Below are 18365 nucleotides of genomic sequence, written 5' to 3' on the forward strand. Positions count from 1 at the left end.
GGCACCAGAACATTTTTTAATCAACAGCAGGTCCATCTGGTTGGAATTCAGTTACAGTCTTTTTTCCCGCATCCAGTCCCTCACAACCTTCAGGAATACACATACAGCCATGAGTATAAAGTTGTACGAGAAACTCTCATGCAAAGGTGCATGTTCAACACACAAATGTCTGCAAAAATATTTTATTTTGGTGTTGTCTGCAGGAAGTAGAGGTAATCCAGAGTGTTTGTGTTCTGGATTTTGGATCAAGCATTTATCATTATTAGGAATAGCCTGCTATGGGATTGTATATTAACAATAATTTTCTATTAGCATTATGACAGTGTTGTCCAAACTTGGCCACTTTAAGATTCCCCATGCTGGCTGGGGAATTCTGGGAGTTGAAGTCCACTCATCTTAAAGTGGCCAAGTTTGGACAACACTGCATTATGATAAAATAAAAACCTCCCCCCTGAGTTCTTCCATAAAATGCAGCATAAAATCAAAATCTCCACTGATGAATGACAGCTTTACAAATGATCTCTGTATCTGTTGATTCATTGGACGCATCTTTTCTGAATGAAGGCATCTGGCAAAAAGGGACTACTGTACCGTTGATACTTTTTCCTCATATGGTCCCACCTTTTCCATTTTATCATTGCAATTCTGTGCTATTTCTTTGTCCCATTTACTCATTTATCAAGGTAAGAACTTTGTAGAAATTTGTGTAAAGCAGTATTTTTCCATCATGGTTTTTTTAATAGATGAAAAGCTACTGTTATTTAATTTTATTACAGATCTTAATTTACTGCACCAATTTTGTGTTGGTGGCAATAAAAAGAACATATGATCTCTGCTCGATGTTTATTCTGTCCAGTAATGTGCATAAAATACATCTAATCTTAAAAATAAAGCAGCCAGCAGTGCCAGAAATAACTGTATGTATCAGGCTACACTGGAGAATGCTTGAAAAAAGATCTTTTTCTTTCCAAAATGTTCCTGTCACTGGAGAACCATCAACTACATCAGCTGAATTGTACTCATAAATTGTATAGCCAGATCTCGATTCAGTTGAACTAATTCAACAGAAGATGCCACATGAAATGGAATGTTGATATTTTTGAACTATCTGCTGTTAATCCACAGAATGCATACTAGAAGATTGCTGGAAGAGAGGGAAAACTCAAGCATATTTACTAAACCAAGGGCAAAGCAAGCTAGAAGGGAAGATTTTCTTGCTAGATTCAGCTTTTTTCATTTAGAAATGTAAGAATACACCTCTGACCTTTGTTACCCACTTTAACTTTAGACAAATCAAAAACATCTATTATGTGGAGCCACACTTTCTAGAACTAGTGGTCAAAGCAGAATTCCATGTCTACCCTGTAGACACATTAACAAATAAATTATTTTAAAGAGGGAGAAAAAATGTAGAATAAAAATAGAGAACCAATGTAGACTAAAAACATTTTTGTTCTGCTGTTCTTCTTTGCTGGTAAGAAGAAGAAAACACAGAAAAAAAATACAGGTAGTCCTTGACTTACAACCATTCATTTAGCGACCGTCTGAAGTTACAATGGCACTGAAAAAAATGACTTATGACTGGTCCTCACACTTAGGGCTGTTGTAGCATCCCCATGGTCATGTAATCAAAATTTGGGCACTTGGCAATTGGCATGTATTTATGTGGGTTCCAGGATCACATGATCACCATTTGTGACCTTTCCAGCCAGCTTCCAACACGCAAAACCAATGGGGAACCACGTGATTCACTTAATGACTGCGTGATTCGCTTAATGACCATGGTGATTTGCTTAATGACTGCTGCAAAAAATGTCATAAAATCAGGTGTGGTCATGTGATGCCTCACTTAACAACTGCACTGCTTAATGATGAATTTTCCAGTCCCTATTGTGGTTGTAAGTCAAGGACTACCTGTACATACAAAATGTGAATGGAAAACTCCCATGAAAATGCGTCAGGTTTCCCTTTGAACACCAGGTAATATTATGCACATTTTGAGAAACAGGAGTTGAAATTGCACCAATGAAAATATATATTCTTTCAGTAAGAGACTAACATTTGTTGTTTAATTTAGGAGAAAGGAGACTATCTCAATATTAGGGAGACTTCTGAAATTAGCTGATATGTGACAATTAATAACTAATGTTTGCTGTATCTGAATATGAAACTGTATTTCTATGTTTTGCCAGCCCATCAATTGCATTTCTTAAAAAAATGCACCATTCAAGAGGCGTAATTAGTTAAAATGTGAATACTCTCCTCTAGGCTGTTCCGATTATGGCTTTTCTTTCTTTCTTTTTTTTTTTACTATGGTTCTTTGGAGGATCAGAGATCTATATTCTAAAACAAATGGAGCATTCATTCAGTTCATTAGTTAATTTAAAAAAATTAGTGAAACAAAGAAAATGTACTGAAGATTAAAGCTATAGTTTTAAACAAAGCTGAGTTTGAAGTTAAATACAATGCACCAAATATAATTAAAAATTAAGTATTAACCATTGCAGCTGCAAGAGTTCTAACTTGGTTTAGATAGATATAGACATGTGAGGATTAAAATGTCTAGAAAACACTGGGAAAAATAAGCACTAGGACTTTCTTGAATTATGGCTCCCGGCAATGTGATAATGTCAGCACATGTCTCATAAGATTAGGTACCTTTTCTGTTTCTGCATTTGTGGAAAGCCCTAGAGAGTTTTGACCCAATTAACAACATTTATAGCCCATTCTCAAATATGATTACTCAGAGGTTTTAGTAAATGTTTTTGCAATTGCACCTTATTTGACTTACTCTGGTGATGACTGTCACTGATTTTTTTAGTTATTCTGAATATTGAGAATAGGATTTGTATTTTTAAAAAATCTCAGTAAACTATTCCCACACAGCCATTAGCAGAAATGCAGCACAAAAACTGATGTAGGGAAAAGTGAGGCACTATGTGAGAAGTTAGTGGGGGGTTTTTTTGGACAGCTATTATTAACCCATCTGTACTCACCATTCAGTTACAGCAAACAAAAACAGTGAGACTGTATATACATTGAGTCCTTCATTAAACTATTGATTCCCCTTAGCATTATCCATAACGTTCCAGCAACTCAGCATGTCAACTGGTGCAGAGCGAGTCTCTTTCCTTTCAATACTTCTGCAGTTTACAGAGAGCATCACTATGATTTATTTACCTGACATTTTCCAGTCCGGATGTCATAGAGGGCCACTGAACCATGGCGAGATCCAACTGCTATTCGGTGACTCCGCTCATAATAGCTGACCATGCAGAACCTGAATTGAACATCAGAGCAAGGAAAAGTGAGATCTGATCAGACTATGGGCAAGATGTAAAATGGCAGGGTTTTTTTTTTTTTTAAACACCATATTTGGGTAGGTAAGAGCAGTTCTAAAATGAACCTTCTATTTTGCAGCACACTGCACAGCTATGGTGCCCTCTTCTTTCCCAGAATCCTCTGGGACTCAGCTTTGCCAAACAAATGCACTTGTTCAGCTTCTTCAGTTGGAACTCGAACACCTTAACCTGAATCAATTTTCCTGAAAAGCAGGTCAGCTTCTCTGATTATCCCTGTATTAAACACAGCACGACCAACAACCATTGAAAATTTTGGAAGGCTCATGCTCTAAATATTTTTCATGCACCTTTCCACCTGGGCTCTCAAACGATTTTCTTGATTTATTTATTTGCAGGATTTTTTAGTCCACTTTTGGCACATAGGGCATGCAAGGAGGCAAGCAGTAAATCAAATATAAAATAGTTAAACTGGTAAAAAAAAAAAAGAACAGTTAAAATCACATGAAGCTCTCTAATTTAAATGGTCCTTCTATTTAGCTGTTTTCTTGTCCAGGCAGATACTGCCATTTCATTGCATGGAATATGTGTATGCTATTTATTTTCTTTATTTTATTAGGTACCCTTCATTACAGTACACAGCAGCTTCAGCAACAGAGCCTGGCCTCTTTCCCCCCATTTCCCCAAGGGACCCCATGGAAATCTTTCTTGTCCCTTCCCTTCTCCACCATATAACTCCAAACATTCAGGAGAATTTAATGGCTCTCCTGACCTGCCCACCCCTGATTTCTGCCACAGCCTCCTCATGCGGATTCAGATTACTCTGTTCTTTTCTCTTTTATTCATTCAGTGTTATATAGGGCTTAGCCAGGACTGTTCTGTTCCAGTTACATCAACTCATAAAGATTACCAATTGAATATCTGGGCTGGTATTCTACTTTCCACTGGTAAGGTCCTTCTCCAACACATATTGGCTTGGTGATCTAAAGCATCCATACTCTTTTCTCCCACATACTGCAGGCTGGTAACGTCACCCCTGCAACAGCAAGCATGAGGCAACAGCCCAGCCAGACTCACAATGCCTGAGTCTTTGAAATAGCACTTTGGTGCTAGGACTCTGCAAGCCTGTCACAGCCCTTATGCATACTAGACCAGTGTTTCTCAACCTTGGCCACTTGACTTCCCCATGCTGGCTGGGGAATTCTGGGAGTTGAAGTCCACACATCTTCAAGTGGCCAAGGTTGAGAAACACTGACAGTTCTAAATATACCATCAAGTGTAGTGCAGGGGTAAATATTTTGGACTAGGACCATGGAGACTTAGGTTCTAATCTGCCTTTCACCATGGAAGTTCACAGGTTGACTCTGGGCCTGGCAACTTCTCTCAGTCCATCCTCCTCACTGTTGCACGGAAAAGGGAAAAGAAATGCTATGTGTGCCTCCTTAAGGAAAGGGTGATATAAATCTAACTAACCAACTAGTAATTACATTAAATAAAATTACTGCTATGGTGAAGTAGAAATTGTGCATCAATCAATGTATCAGTACTGTTACATCGAGACAGCTCTAAAATTAATGACATTAAATATGGTACATTTTCTGTAAATTTCTGCACAAACATTTTTATTGTTAATATAGTTACCGGAGGAAAACTGTCATGTAATACAATTTAAGAGGTAATTGAAAGCTTTTGACCTACCCTTGTAGTGAAGAAAAGAATCTTCTTTAATTTGAAAACGGAGAGGGATTTCAAATAGGTCATCCATTAAGGATTAGGATACTGGGCCAAATGGAAATCTTGGAACATGGACATAGGGAAAGTGTCTGCAGCAAATGAGCTAGGTGAGGCCATATATAGATGCAATAAAGATGATAATATTTTTCTTCATTGGATAGTGCTAGTTCTTCAATATAGTACCTGAATATATTTGGTTTACCATCTGCTAGAGTTACACTGGACGGATATCACCTACTGAGGAGTAACTGCTACCATTTATCGGGCCCTTATCCCTCTTGCAGAAAAATCTGAGAAATGATCAGTCTCATATAAAGAGTTGACAGTACCTTTAAAAAAAATATTCTCTAGGATCTGAAGAATGTGCTAAGTATCAGTAATCAATCTACTCTTTTGTACAGCATGACTGCATAATAAGGATTATTTGGATTTATTTTAGATTGGCTTCTACTCAGGTTTTGGTGCTGAAATTGTCCTAGTCCCCCCATGCCCCATTCTGAACTTATTTTTTTCAGGGTTAATCTGTTGAGGGATTATATTATAGGGGCACAACTGAAGCAAGCAGGGTACGGCCAGAACCGAAAGTGAACGTAATACTCATTTGTTCTCTAACACCTCTTTATTAGAAGTCTCTCCAATAAATGGATTTCTAGAAAATATCTAGGTGCTCTTGCCAGATGTCTCAAATGTCAAGTCCTCCTTACAAGGGCTTGAAGTAGGGCAAGGCTGCATGAAATTAGCCCAAGAGCTACAAAATAGCACTCTTGATCAGGTTAACCTTGCTATTCGTAATATTATTATAAAGCATTTATTTTATCAGCTTTAAGTATTTGAAATTGTTAAAAACTACTTCAACAGAAATATCTTGATGCATTGTAATGATATTACAGAGAGTCCAATTTGTGTCCCCAGAAGATCTACTAACTATTTTGAAATTAGGATGTGCCCATAGTCATAAGCCAGCATTTCTCAACCTTGGCCACTTGAAGATGTGTGGATTTCAACTCCTAGAATTCCCCAGCCAGCCATGCTGGCTGGGGAATTCTGGGAGTTGAAGTCCACACATCTTCAAGTGGCCAAGGTTGAGAAACACTGGTATAAGGTTTTCATAAGGGAAATGAAGTCTGGATATTACTGGAAACTCCAAACCTTAAACATATCAAGATTGCTCCTAAAATACAGAGACTGATCTATCCACTTTGTAGTATCATCAGGCAAAATACTCTTCTGCACTGAAGTGGTAGGCTTAGTAATTAAAACTTCTGCTCTATTCTGCTGTATCCAGATTTCTGAAATGTTGAATCAAGAGGTTGTAAAATCATTTTGTTTTTTTTTAAACAAGGATAAGTGACATCCCCTTATCATGTAACACACACAAAATAAAAAAGGGAGATGAAGAAGGGAGACAACAGTTCAGGATTGAGTAACATACTTATCTACAGTATAACACCAATATGACTTTTGCATATTAATTTTATTTTTTGGCCTTTGCATAGACCTGAAAAACTATATAAACTCTGGCTCCTAATGCTAGATGTCTAGACATCTTTATTTACAAAGGTCTTCAGAGCAGCATTCTGGATATCATTTTCTGAATTCTTTGCTCACCATATACATTCTCAGTTTTTGTACTTGGTCTTCTGGACTGTCAATACGTAACAGCCATTGCCTCCATTTTCATAGGTATGTATAGTTTTCATGATATGCATTATGGTTTATTGTAAAGTGTGAACCTAGCATTGTGAATTCACACATTACATTAAGGCATAATGACAAAATATGGCTTGCTGGTTTTGGTTTAGTGCAAGGTTTCTCAGACTTTCTGGTATAATAACCCCTGAAATAGTAAATATAATTATGAGATCCCCATCATGAATACAGTTTAAGAACATCTGGGTCAGGGTATTGTGTGAATCTAAACAATTGTTTCTTCAATAAATCATAGTTAAATAAACAATGGCTTAGCACAACCATTTTCTTAACTGCCAATTTATCAAATAAATTTGGAAATATTTAGTTTTCTAATTAATCATTCATTGTATCATGAATTTCAAGACATTTTTAATTTCTGTAAAATGAGAAAATTTAAGACACTGTCTAGAGATCATTAAAACCAACCGGCAAACAGAAGGAGCTAAGCATGTTTGACATAAGATAACATATAACCAACCCAAATTCTCTTTTTAGATACCTAAACCAGAGACAGAGGCACCTCTCAATCTGAGGATGTTCAGTGCAACAAACGGCATAAATGCACTGGGCCCAATTTATTGGGTGTTTCTCCAGAGCAAGATCTACTGGCAGAAAGAGGATGGAATGTCCATGGGGATGTTTTGTATAAACTGTACAAAAATGCTGTTTTGTTTAGTTCCCATTCATTTCAATGAGTCTTCAGTAGTGGAAATTGCCAATGGCAGGTCTTCATTGAATCTTATGTCCAAACACCATAAAATTCTGGGATATGCATCTTTTTATATGCAGGCTGCTATATAATGATCTTGCTGAATTAAGGCTCATATAATTCTGAGGAGCTTCTGCTATCTTTAACATTTTCAAAATGTCAAAAACTACATTACCCTATGCCTAACCCAATTATTGCTTCTATTATTTCATTGTTTCAGCTTGTAGGATTTCCGTCTGGCATTTTAATGAGCACCTACAATTGACTGCAAATATTAAACAGCACAAGATAGAGCCTCACAGATACGCAAACTATGATACTTGCAAAATGGCTCAAGAAAGCAGAAAGGCACCGGAGTGTTTCTAAACTGGCCAATTCCAAGTGAGTTGAAATTCAGTTCCTATAATCTATAGGCTACTGGTTTGCTGGTCATGGTGACTATGGGGATTATGGAAGTTGAAATGACACCTGATTGTGGAAGGTTGGTATATAAAATAATGTATTATATATGGGGTGGCTTGTCCGAGCATTCCCAGAGCTCGTTAGGAATTAGACTATGACAACTGTCCTCTAATGCATATTTTAAAAAATAACAGTAACAAAGTACACCACACCAAAGAACTGGGGTAAACTGAGGCTTCACAATTACTGATTTCTGCCACATATCTAAATTCTAAAAAATACTGGAAATGTAGATACCTTAAGTCATCTCTGTAACATGTGCTTTAACACTGTAAGAAGAGGACTGCTATTTTAGCAGGTACAGAACCAAGATATGCAATGTATACTAAATGTATACTAAAATGATATGCTTTTACTAGGGCAAAGAATTTCAACTAAATCACTTTGCTATATAGCCCAATTGCTTTGCAAGCTAATATTTTTTGCTTTGATCCACAAACCAAGCTCCACAACAACTTTAATTGTACTCCAACTTGTTTTAGAGTTTCCACTGAACATAAAAGTTGACCAGAACAAAGGCAAGAAGAGAATTCTACATAAAGTAACATAAGAGTTAAAGAGCAGAATCTGACCAATGGCCTAAACAGACCAGCATTCTGTTCCCAGCTTGACCAATCAGAAACTGATACTGGATATTTATTTTGAATTATATGGCTGCTCCTCTTGCTACAGTGACTCTGGGCACCGAACAGAATTTAAAATGAAAAACCACAATAGAAATAACTGTAAACACAACATAAGACCACAGAAAAGTTTAAAAAAGAAAAAAGAAAAAGAGGCAACCAAGAATAAAACCTCAAAACCAAGCAAATCACCTGGTCACTGAAGTACTTCCTTTTATCCAGCCTGCATCGTTAATTTTTCAGGATGAATACAGGAATCCCTTATGGGGGAAGCCTTCCAGGGGACTTCATCACAAAATCTCTGCTAGAACTCTCTGAAAACTAGTCAGATCTCCAAAATAGAACCATAGATCACTACAAACCACCTGCTGAAAAAGGTGGTTGACATCGGAATAGCTGTCTTCCCATCCACAGTACAGTGTTTTTTATATAACAGTGATTTCCATGAGAGAGTTGTCAGAAGGAAACCATTTTTCTGACCTCCTTGCAAGTGTCATTGTCAAAAGTATGCAAAAGAAAACTTTGATAAGCCTGAAACATTTTGGATTAAAGTTCTCTGGACTGATGAAACAAAAATTAAATTGTTCAGCCTCAACCACACTAGATGGTTGAGGATGAATCTGGAGAGAACAGGGTTAACATTTGAAGAAAAGAACACTTTGTCAACCGTTATGGATTGGGGATAGGGGGTTATGCTTTGTAGTTGTGTTGCCATGAGTGGCCTAGGAAATATTGTGTGGATGGAAGGAAGAATGGATTCAACTAACTATTAACATAATCTAGAAGTTAATGCCCCACAATGAGTGAAGCAACTGTAGCTAAAAAGAGGTTGGATGTTTCAGCAAGACAACAATCTGAAACATATCTCTAAATCAACCATGAAGTACTTACATGTAAGGAAAATAAAAATTTGGGAATGACCTTCACAGTCTGTAGGCCTGAACATCATTAAAACTCTTCAGTGAGATCTCAACATGTGGCACATGCGAGGAGACCTACACATACTTCTAAGCTAGAATACTTTTGTAAGAGTGGGGAAAAAAATTCTAAAAGCAAGGATGGAAAGACTAAAAAAAAGTTGGCTACATGAAACATTTCCAAGCTGCTATTTCTGCCAAAAGAGATATTAGCAAGTACTAACAGAAAGAGCGTCCAAACTTCTACAGCTGCCATATTCATTGTTTTCTTATTCTGAATTTGTGAACAGCTAAACATAAATAGTAAATATGCATTCAAATTTACAGGAAGCTGTTGTGTTTAACTTTGTACTATATAGAGGTCATGTCAGCTTCTGTTGATTCAGTGATCCACTGAAATGTACAATTTGACCGGGGACGTCTGACCTTTGCATGCAATAGTATGTACATGCCTTTCCCTCTTAATTCACTCTGTAACAAAGATACATTTTGAATAATAATCATGGTATTTAGTTCAGCCAAACATGTTTTGTTGGCCTTTTTTTTCTTAAAACCAACAAATAAAACCACAGAAATTTGAACCAGGATGTCTGGATATTGGCTAAAGCATAATCTAAAGCAACAAAATATAAGGGAATAGAGAATCCTCATATATCTTAAATATTCTGTAATATAATATTCTGTTTTTATTTCTCAAGAAACATAATACTAGAATGCTAAGTTTTTCCTGCTTTCTTCACCTTCCTACAACCTGAAGTTAAAAACCTTCGATATTATCTGCTGTCATTCCAATATTAAACAACAGTTAAGGTTATTAGATGATGTGAAATTAGAATCTAAATTATTTGCTTTTTTAAAGAAAAAGATGATATAGATGCAATTTAATATGACTGCCACAAAACCAGATGAAACCTTAAAAGATGCGCTCTGCTGGCACACTGTAGAAAAGATGCTTGGAAGCCAAAATCAATAGCCTTGGTCAGGATGGTTGTGAATGCATGGGTTGGATGACCTAGTAACTATATGGGCTGGTAATGGCAGCAAGGACGGTAAAGTATCCCTCGAGCTGAACCTGACTCCTGGTAACCTCATAAACACATCCATGTTGTTTTCTTGAGAAAATACAGAAACAGTTTGCCACTGTTTTCTTCCAGAATGGTTTTTTTTTTTTTTAAATTCCCAGTCTTGATTACAGCCCTGGTATTTTCCAGTGGTCTCCCATCCAAGAACTAACCAGGTCTGACCCTGCTTAGCATGAAGGAGATAATGGCATTAGCTAGGCTAAGCAGATCAATTTGATGTTAAAGGGTAGATTAATGGAACGAAGGAGTGGTGGTAGCATTATTCAAATATGTGTAAGAAGGCCTCTCTGCTGAAGGATAAACTGCTCAGGATTGGGATCCCCTACCACTGTGTTCTTTGGTGGGCTGGCAGTGGGTAGCCCAGGTTTTGGAGGCGTGTCTCCACTTAATTGCAAGTTGACCCTTGGTATGTCTGGGTCTGGTTTGTATAAGATGGGAGATAGTGGATCCAGATGTTTGACTAGTGGTGGGTCAAGCCACAGGAAGATTGGGGGTTACTTGGTCTCCAGGGCAATGCTGGGGACTCCCAATAGTTGATTGGCTATGGGTTGACCTTGGAATCAGAAGGAGAGATTTTCAAGGATGATGCAATGTGTCTATGGCATGCCGTACACCAGTTCCCCTTGGAATTCCAGTTCCTACCTGATCACGTTTTTGATCTTAAGATCGTAACATCTACAATATCCAGGCAAAATTTTGTCTAGAAAATATGCATCTTAAGTACAGACACTGAAGGTTTCAAATCTTTGGCAGGAAGGGGAGATGGATGTAGAAGCAGTGGCAGCTTGTGGCTCTGAGTCCCTCATTCTTTTATATCTGGTGGCCATGTTGTAAAGCACAATTCTGGAAAATGATTCATACCAGAACAAAACAAAATTTAAAAGCTGAATTACCATTTCAACATGCAATATTTGTATTAAATTTAAACAGGGAGACTGTGTTTTCTGGTCCTGCCTTAGACATGAAGCCAACTGGGTGACTCTGGGTCAGCCATGTTCTCTCAGCCCTAGGAGAAAGGCAAGGGCAAACAAGTTATGAAAATGTTGCCAAGAAAGCTGCAGGGACTAGTCCAGGCAGAAACCAGGAATCAAGACTGACTCAAAGGCACAAAAAATAAAATAAAACAAAACAAATCTCTTAAAGTATACTGAATTAGCTTTCTACATGCTAACTGCTGCAAAGAGATTATATACTTTTTTTACTGGAAAAGTTATTTGATCCCCACATTGGAAAAATGGCTAGCCAAGTTGTGGGGGTGTATTTCGGTGTCTAGAGTAACTTCATATCTTAAAAGTAAATCTGATAAAGAATTTAATTGAAATTGGAAACCATTCCAGTTAACATATGGACTTGCACCACACAGAGCCCAAATTTAGTTTCTTTATGCTTAGAGTCTATACTTCAATTTTACAGGATTTTCAAATCAGAATAGACTTTTAGTAATATGGGCAGAATTTATGTAGCTTCCAATCTCACTCAGTGATTTATACCATTTTGATCATGGTTACTGATATTCATGCTTTAATGTTTAATACTGATTTTTTTTAGTCTTTTGTAATGATACAATACATTCAGTTACTCATAATTAACTAATGATATATTGGAAAACTAAACCCTCCATTACATTTGTAAATCCCTTATGTATTCATTTGTATTTTATTCATTTACTCCTTTTTCCTGTTTGTTGATATAGGATTTTTATATTGCATAATCACTAATGCACTTTGTTGTTGTTATAGTTATTTGTTATATCTCATCAATAACTGTTTAAAATTTATTATCCTCCATTCCACTTGTCTGCACTGACTCCAAAACGCCTCCAACCGCCTCCTGGTGCTGCCAAGAACTCCTCTTACCTATAGAATCCTGACCCTCCCTGCCCTATGGAAACATCCTAGAGTAATCAGGTTGCAGTCTTAGTAGACAGACTTGCCTCCTAGCTGGGATTCAGCCAGAACACTTTTCTAGCCTCTCCTGCTCCCTGGACAAGTTCTTGACACTTTAATTTCTCACTTCTGTAACTGGTGAGGTTATAGCCAATCACATCACCAGGATGTTAATTAACTTTATAAATATGCCCACCTGAGCTGGAAAAAAAATATGCAAAGCATTCCCCTAGGGATGGAAGGGGACTTGTGACTTACCCAAATGTGTCTGGTAGGGGAGCTAACTTCTGGATATATCCTCAATATACTGAGCTTTTCAAATGACATCTATTCTGACAACTCATAACACTGAGTTTTACACTCTTATCTGAGTTCTCTTCCCAGATCTGGGGATGGTACAGATTCAACAAGGCTTATACAACATTTCCACATTTCAGCTGAATTGGAGATGGCTGTTATCATTGCCACTGAAAATTCCTTTTGGTTCATGTGGTTTTGCAAAATCATAAATCTTTAGATCTGTTCACTGCCACCCAAGGGGGAAGCTTGCACCCTGCTGGAAAACACATGCCATTTTTATGTCAACAATATTGAACTGAAGGCTCCAATCATTACGATGTCATATCAGAAAGCAAATAACACCAGTTCCTGAGACCAGACTTGGTTAACTTCCAAAACTACTTATTTTGGCACATGGGGAACACAATTCTTACAGGGAGCCCTAATAGTTATTCTTGTACTACTTAGTAAGTATTTAGGTATTCAAATTGTGGGTGGGCATTGTGGGTGGGTAAGATGCTGTAAGGAAACAAGCATGGGATTTCAAAGCAAGAGTTTGTGGTTTTAAAATGAGCGAACAAGAAATCAAATTACTTTCATGAGTGGAGCTTCTGGACAGGCAGAGCACTCCAAAGCTCTAAAGAAGGGAATGAAGGAGAAAGTGGCATTAGCTAGGCTAAGTAGATTATTCCTCTTACCTTTCCTGGGCTCCTTAGAGAAGCAATAAAAATACCAGTTCAGCTCTAAAAATGCTTAGAAGGCAAAGGAATGTTGATAACAAGAAGGGATACCTAAAGGTGAGGAAAGCTATGGGAAGCAAGGCCAAGGGAGATAACACATGAAATAGTAACATTTATTCTAAAACACATAGCCTTTGTTTTATCAATACACCATCGACTTTGTAGTTTTTATCATCTCAGTACCTCTGACCTTATGGATTACATGTATAGTTTGACTTGTACAGACCTATATAAGGGGGTCACAAACCCATCCCTTTTTAAGTTAGTTGTTGTAACATCCAGTACTGAAATAAACACAATTTGTGATCCAGTTGATGGGTATTTTGGTCCCTGTTATTAAGCAAACTATAAAAGAGTCAATTCTCCTACAAATATTTTTGAGATCACCTAGGTGCTGTAGTAGTCCTTATTTAAGTTAGTACAATACTACACATTACAGCAGCAATATACACATACCATGATGGCATGGTTCTTTTCCTCATACTTTCATATGACACTAGCTTAACTCTGAAGTCCATCACATACAGGCTGCTGTTCCTCCTCAGGATTTGATCTTTTCTTTTTGTTAGTTATCTAGTCCATTGATGCTACCTGGCCTAACATGTATTTACTTGTCAGAACATTAATATCAAGCTGACATGTATCCACTCTGCAAGTTATGAAGTTGGGTGGAATACAGGCAGGGAAAACAAAACAATATCCAATATGACAGTACCATGTTCATATTCCTGCTGTCACTGAGCAATGTTTTCTAGACTGCTTCAAATTCAGATGAAACCAAATGTTGAGAAATGCACAGTGCTTCCTGCTCTTGCCCTCATCCTTTCCTGAGCCAATGATGGGGAACACATGAAGGGATACAATAGCTAGGATTATACCACCTGACATTCCTCCCATGGATTACATTGTTTAATATCCTTTAGGTAACTTTTCTGGGGCAGACTCTTGTTTGGCTGAATGTCAAGAGACGACAACCTCAGTGTAGGACAAAATTGATACCTGTTGTAAAAACTGTTTACTACCAATTTTGGTACTCTCATGTTCATATTGTGATCCTACCTGCAGATGGCTGGAAAGCACTCCTGCAGTCCCTTCTTCTTGACTAACGAGCCTTCAAGACAGTACATGATGATGTCCATTACCTATGGATAACAACAATGAATTATTGTTGAAAATAATTAAATCTTTATAACAGTATTCTGCAATCTTACTTTGAGGAGCCATAATAAAACATAGGAAAGAAAACTCCAACTATAATTATTTATTATATATATAGCAGGAACGCTGCTACAACAGTAGTAACATTAGAATTCAAATATAATTTGAAAACTCTTCAAATCATTTTCAGGAGGTTGTTTTAGAACTGTTGCAGAAGCTATCATTCTGAATCCCAATGGAAAGTGCTTTCCAGTGGCAGACAAAGTGAAGAAGCTTAACATACCATACCCAATGCATTATTCTAATCACATGCAACAAAATTCATATATCAAAGACTTTCAAGCAGCCTCTGAATTACAAGACTTAAAACATGCAACAGCCAGGATGTAGGAATTCAGCTGTTACATGCAAAAAGAATGCAAATGTGTTAATGCTGGGATACAAATAGCTTCCATGGATTAAACATAGCATGCATATGAAGAAAATATATACTTGTGATTAGTAACAATGTCAACTGCCTTATGCTAAGTTTGCGTCTAGCACAAGTATTATCTATGCTAATTATTAGCAGCTTTCTGAGTTTCAGATATAATTTTCAGCGGTAGAGAAACCTGAATTGATAGGTATTCTGCATGCAAAGCAATGCTTTAAATTAAATTAGCCGTGAATATTGTTTTATACAGCATCTAAAAGTATAACCTTCTCTCGGTCACTCATGCCCTGGTCATCTCTCACATGGACTCTTGCAATGCGCTCCACATGGGGCTACCATTGAAAAGTATCTGGAAGCTGTAGTTGGTACAAAATGTGGCAGTGTGGGCAGTTATGGGCGCCTCTAGGGCTGTGCATGTAACACCTCTGCTGCATGAGCTGCACTGGGTGCCAGTTTGCTTCCAGGTCCAATTCAAGGTGTTGGTTATGACTTTTAAAGCCCTTGATGGCATGGGGCCAGATTACCTGAGGAACCATCTCATCCCTGTTACATCAACCCATCCCACCTGGTCTGGCAGGAAAGGCATGATGTGGACCCATCAGTTAGAGAATTTAGACTGGCAGGGTCTAGGAGGAGAGACTTTCCTGTCATCACCCCCGCCCTGTGGAGTATCTTGCCCCCAGAGGTGAGGTTGGCCCCCACTCTTCTGGTCTTCCAGAAGAGCCTTAAGATCTGGCTCTGCTGACTAACTTGGGGATCCAGTGGGGGCTCCAACATTGGAGGTGGCTGGCACCTTGAGGATGCTCCATCTTTTAACTTTGTCTGTGGTCTTTTAATATATTTTGTAGTTTCTAAATGTTTTTACGTTTTTACCTGTGAGCCACCTAGAGTCACCGATAGTGAGATGGGTGGCATATAAATTGATTGACTGATTGATTGATTAATTAATTAATTAATTTAGATTACAGTAGCTGATTCCCTGCTTAGTGCAAGATTCCAAGTGAAAAGATTCCCAACCGATGGCTGTCCAATCTCTCCTTGGACAGCTTCAGTGAAGGGGAGTAACTTTCTGGTAATTGGCCCATTGTCAAATCTGTTCTTCCTTTTAGAAAGCTTTTCTTATCATTCAGCCTGAATCCAACTTCCTGTAAATTAACAAGCCTTCAGGTTCTTGAAGAGTGATAGCATATCCCCACTCAGTTGTCTTTTCTCAAGCTAAACATACTCCGTTCCCTCAAGTCTCTTGTCATAAGGCTTAGTTTCCAGGATTCATATCATCCGTGTCCTTTTCTGAATCTGTTCCAGTTTGTCTGAATCTTTCTCAGAATATGATGCCCAGAACATATATAGTATTCAAAGTGGGGACTGACCAATGCAGAATACAACTTCCTATGATTTGAAAATTATTTCTATTGTGCAGTTAGAATTGCCTTTGCCTTGTGAGCAACCATGTCACACTGTAGACTCAGAGTCAGCTTGTGATCAACTATACTCTTTTCTCACATACTGCTATCAAGCTAGGTTTCCCCTTTCCTATTAACATGTATTTGGTTTATTTTTCCCAGATGATGGACTTTGCAGTTGTCTCTATCAAATTTCATTCTGTTGTTTTTAGTCTTCTTCTCTAACCTAGAAACATCATTGTATAGGTAGCTACCCAATCCAATTTTGTGCCATCACCTAAGAATTCCAGTTTTTGCACAAGCATTCTGGTATTTCAAATCTCTAGATAGGGAAATGTTGAGTTAACTGTCTCCCCCAGTAAGCTGTTTGAGCAAGACTTACACCTCAGGGTAAACTGACTAGATCAGTTACCTGGGCTAGGATATTTACAGGAGACTCTAACTTACTTCCCCCAACCCAGTTAAATGTGCTTGGGAATACCAGCTCTGAGAATAGTTTTACACCCACCTATTAGATATCACCTCACTTAACTAAGTTGATCAGAATGCTTTGTGGCACTTTGTCAAATGCTCTGCTGAAATCAAGATATATTCTATCTGCAGCATTCCCACAATCTATTAAGAAAATGATTCAATCAACTGTTTTAAAAATAAGATTAGTCTGACAAGACTTGCTCATACAAATTAATGCTGACCTTTTGTGATTACTTAAATCATTTAATGTCTTTGAAATGATTTGCAATGACTGTGATCTGTCGTACCAACAGGTAGGCCAATGAAAAGGCACTTATCTTCTTCCATATGGGATAACCTCAAACATAAACACCAACTGTTATTAACATAGAAGCGTAATAAAATATTGATATACCTCTACAAGGAGATCCACAACATCTGTTGGCATCTTTTCAATAAGGATTTCAATCACCCTCAGAATTTCTCCTTTGGCTCGAGCCAAGGTGGTGGTATGAACATTTTGTTGAGACTGTGTATTGGCCTGAAGAGCAGTGTGCCTGTGTACCTACAAAAACAAGAGGAATGAGGAGTGCTTGCAAATATTTTCTATTAAAATTTCATGGGTTCGCAATCACGAGCAGAACTGATGACGAGTTAAGGCTCTATTTGTTACTCTATTTTTGGTATGTGTACATAGGCCAGTTGTGTGTATACATAGTCCAGTCTGTTAACCTTACAAAGTTTTCAGTGCCACAACCATACTTCTTAATAAGTTACCAGTGCACATGAGCCTAAATATATATTCATTTAACACAATGCAGATTATTGTTCCACATGATTTAACTAGAACATATATGTGCTCAGGAGTACTGGTAATGAATGTTAGTGTGAATGCAATCTAAAAATTGTGGCAAATGGTGCATTCACCAATCACCAATTTTATTTTACACTTTTAGTGAAACCTAGAAATACTAACAGTAGTTAATTCATATATTGAACTATTCCCAATGGATTTTTGGATTATTTCTATCAATTAATTCACAATAATTTGTGAAAGTTTAAGGACTTTTTTTTTTTTTTTTAAAGGAAGCTCTAATTTACAATACATACTCTCAAAGGATTTTTACACAACTAACAATCTGTATTCTGCATAAGCTAATTGGGCAAATGGGCTTATTCTAGGAACATTATAGTCAATTAGGTCAAAATTATACTGTCACTGTAGATTAGGAAATACTCTGTGTGTGTTAGTATCCTCTTCAACACAGTTAGCTAGGTTAAGTCTTCCAATTGACACCTTTTTATATTTGTACGGACATGGGGTAATTACCTACATTTACCTGGTACATCTAACCGCCCAGAGTCACCCCACAGTGAGATGGGTGGTGACAAATTTGAAACATAAATATTACAAAAAATGAATAAAATGTTTCGTATAAAAGCAGGGAAGAACAAAGATGCTAGAGCTATATATTAATATATATATATATTGTTA

At 37.4% G+C, this 18365-nt stretch overlaps 1 protein-coding gene across 2 annotated transcripts in view; it reads right to left on the reverse strand.

Moving 5' to 3' along the window:
* The window catches only part of WDR7 (WD repeat domain 7), a 232722-nt gene that overhangs the window by 32923 nt on the left and 181434 nt on the right, over positions 1-18365 (reverse strand). For both annotated transcript variants that reach the window (XM_088152672.1, XM_088152671.1), the window contains 3 exons: positions 17286-17435; positions 14483-14565; positions 3181-3280 (listed from right to left, as the gene is read on the reverse strand). In XM_088152672.1, the coding sequence (XP_088008798.1) occupies positions 3181-3280; positions 14483-14565; positions 17286-17435 (333 nt within the window). The remainder of the gene's footprint in view (positions 1-3180; positions 3281-14482; positions 14566-17285; positions 17436-18365) is intronic.

This window comes from Python bivittatus, unplaced genomic scaffold, assembly GCF_059951505.1.
Source record: "Python bivittatus isolate LINGU-HERP-01145 unplaced genomic scaffold, Pbiv_v1 ctg000570_np1212, whole genome shotgun sequence".
In the NCBI taxonomy this organism is placed as follows: Eukaryota; Metazoa; Chordata; class Lepidosauria; order Squamata; family Pythonidae; genus Python; species Python bivittatus.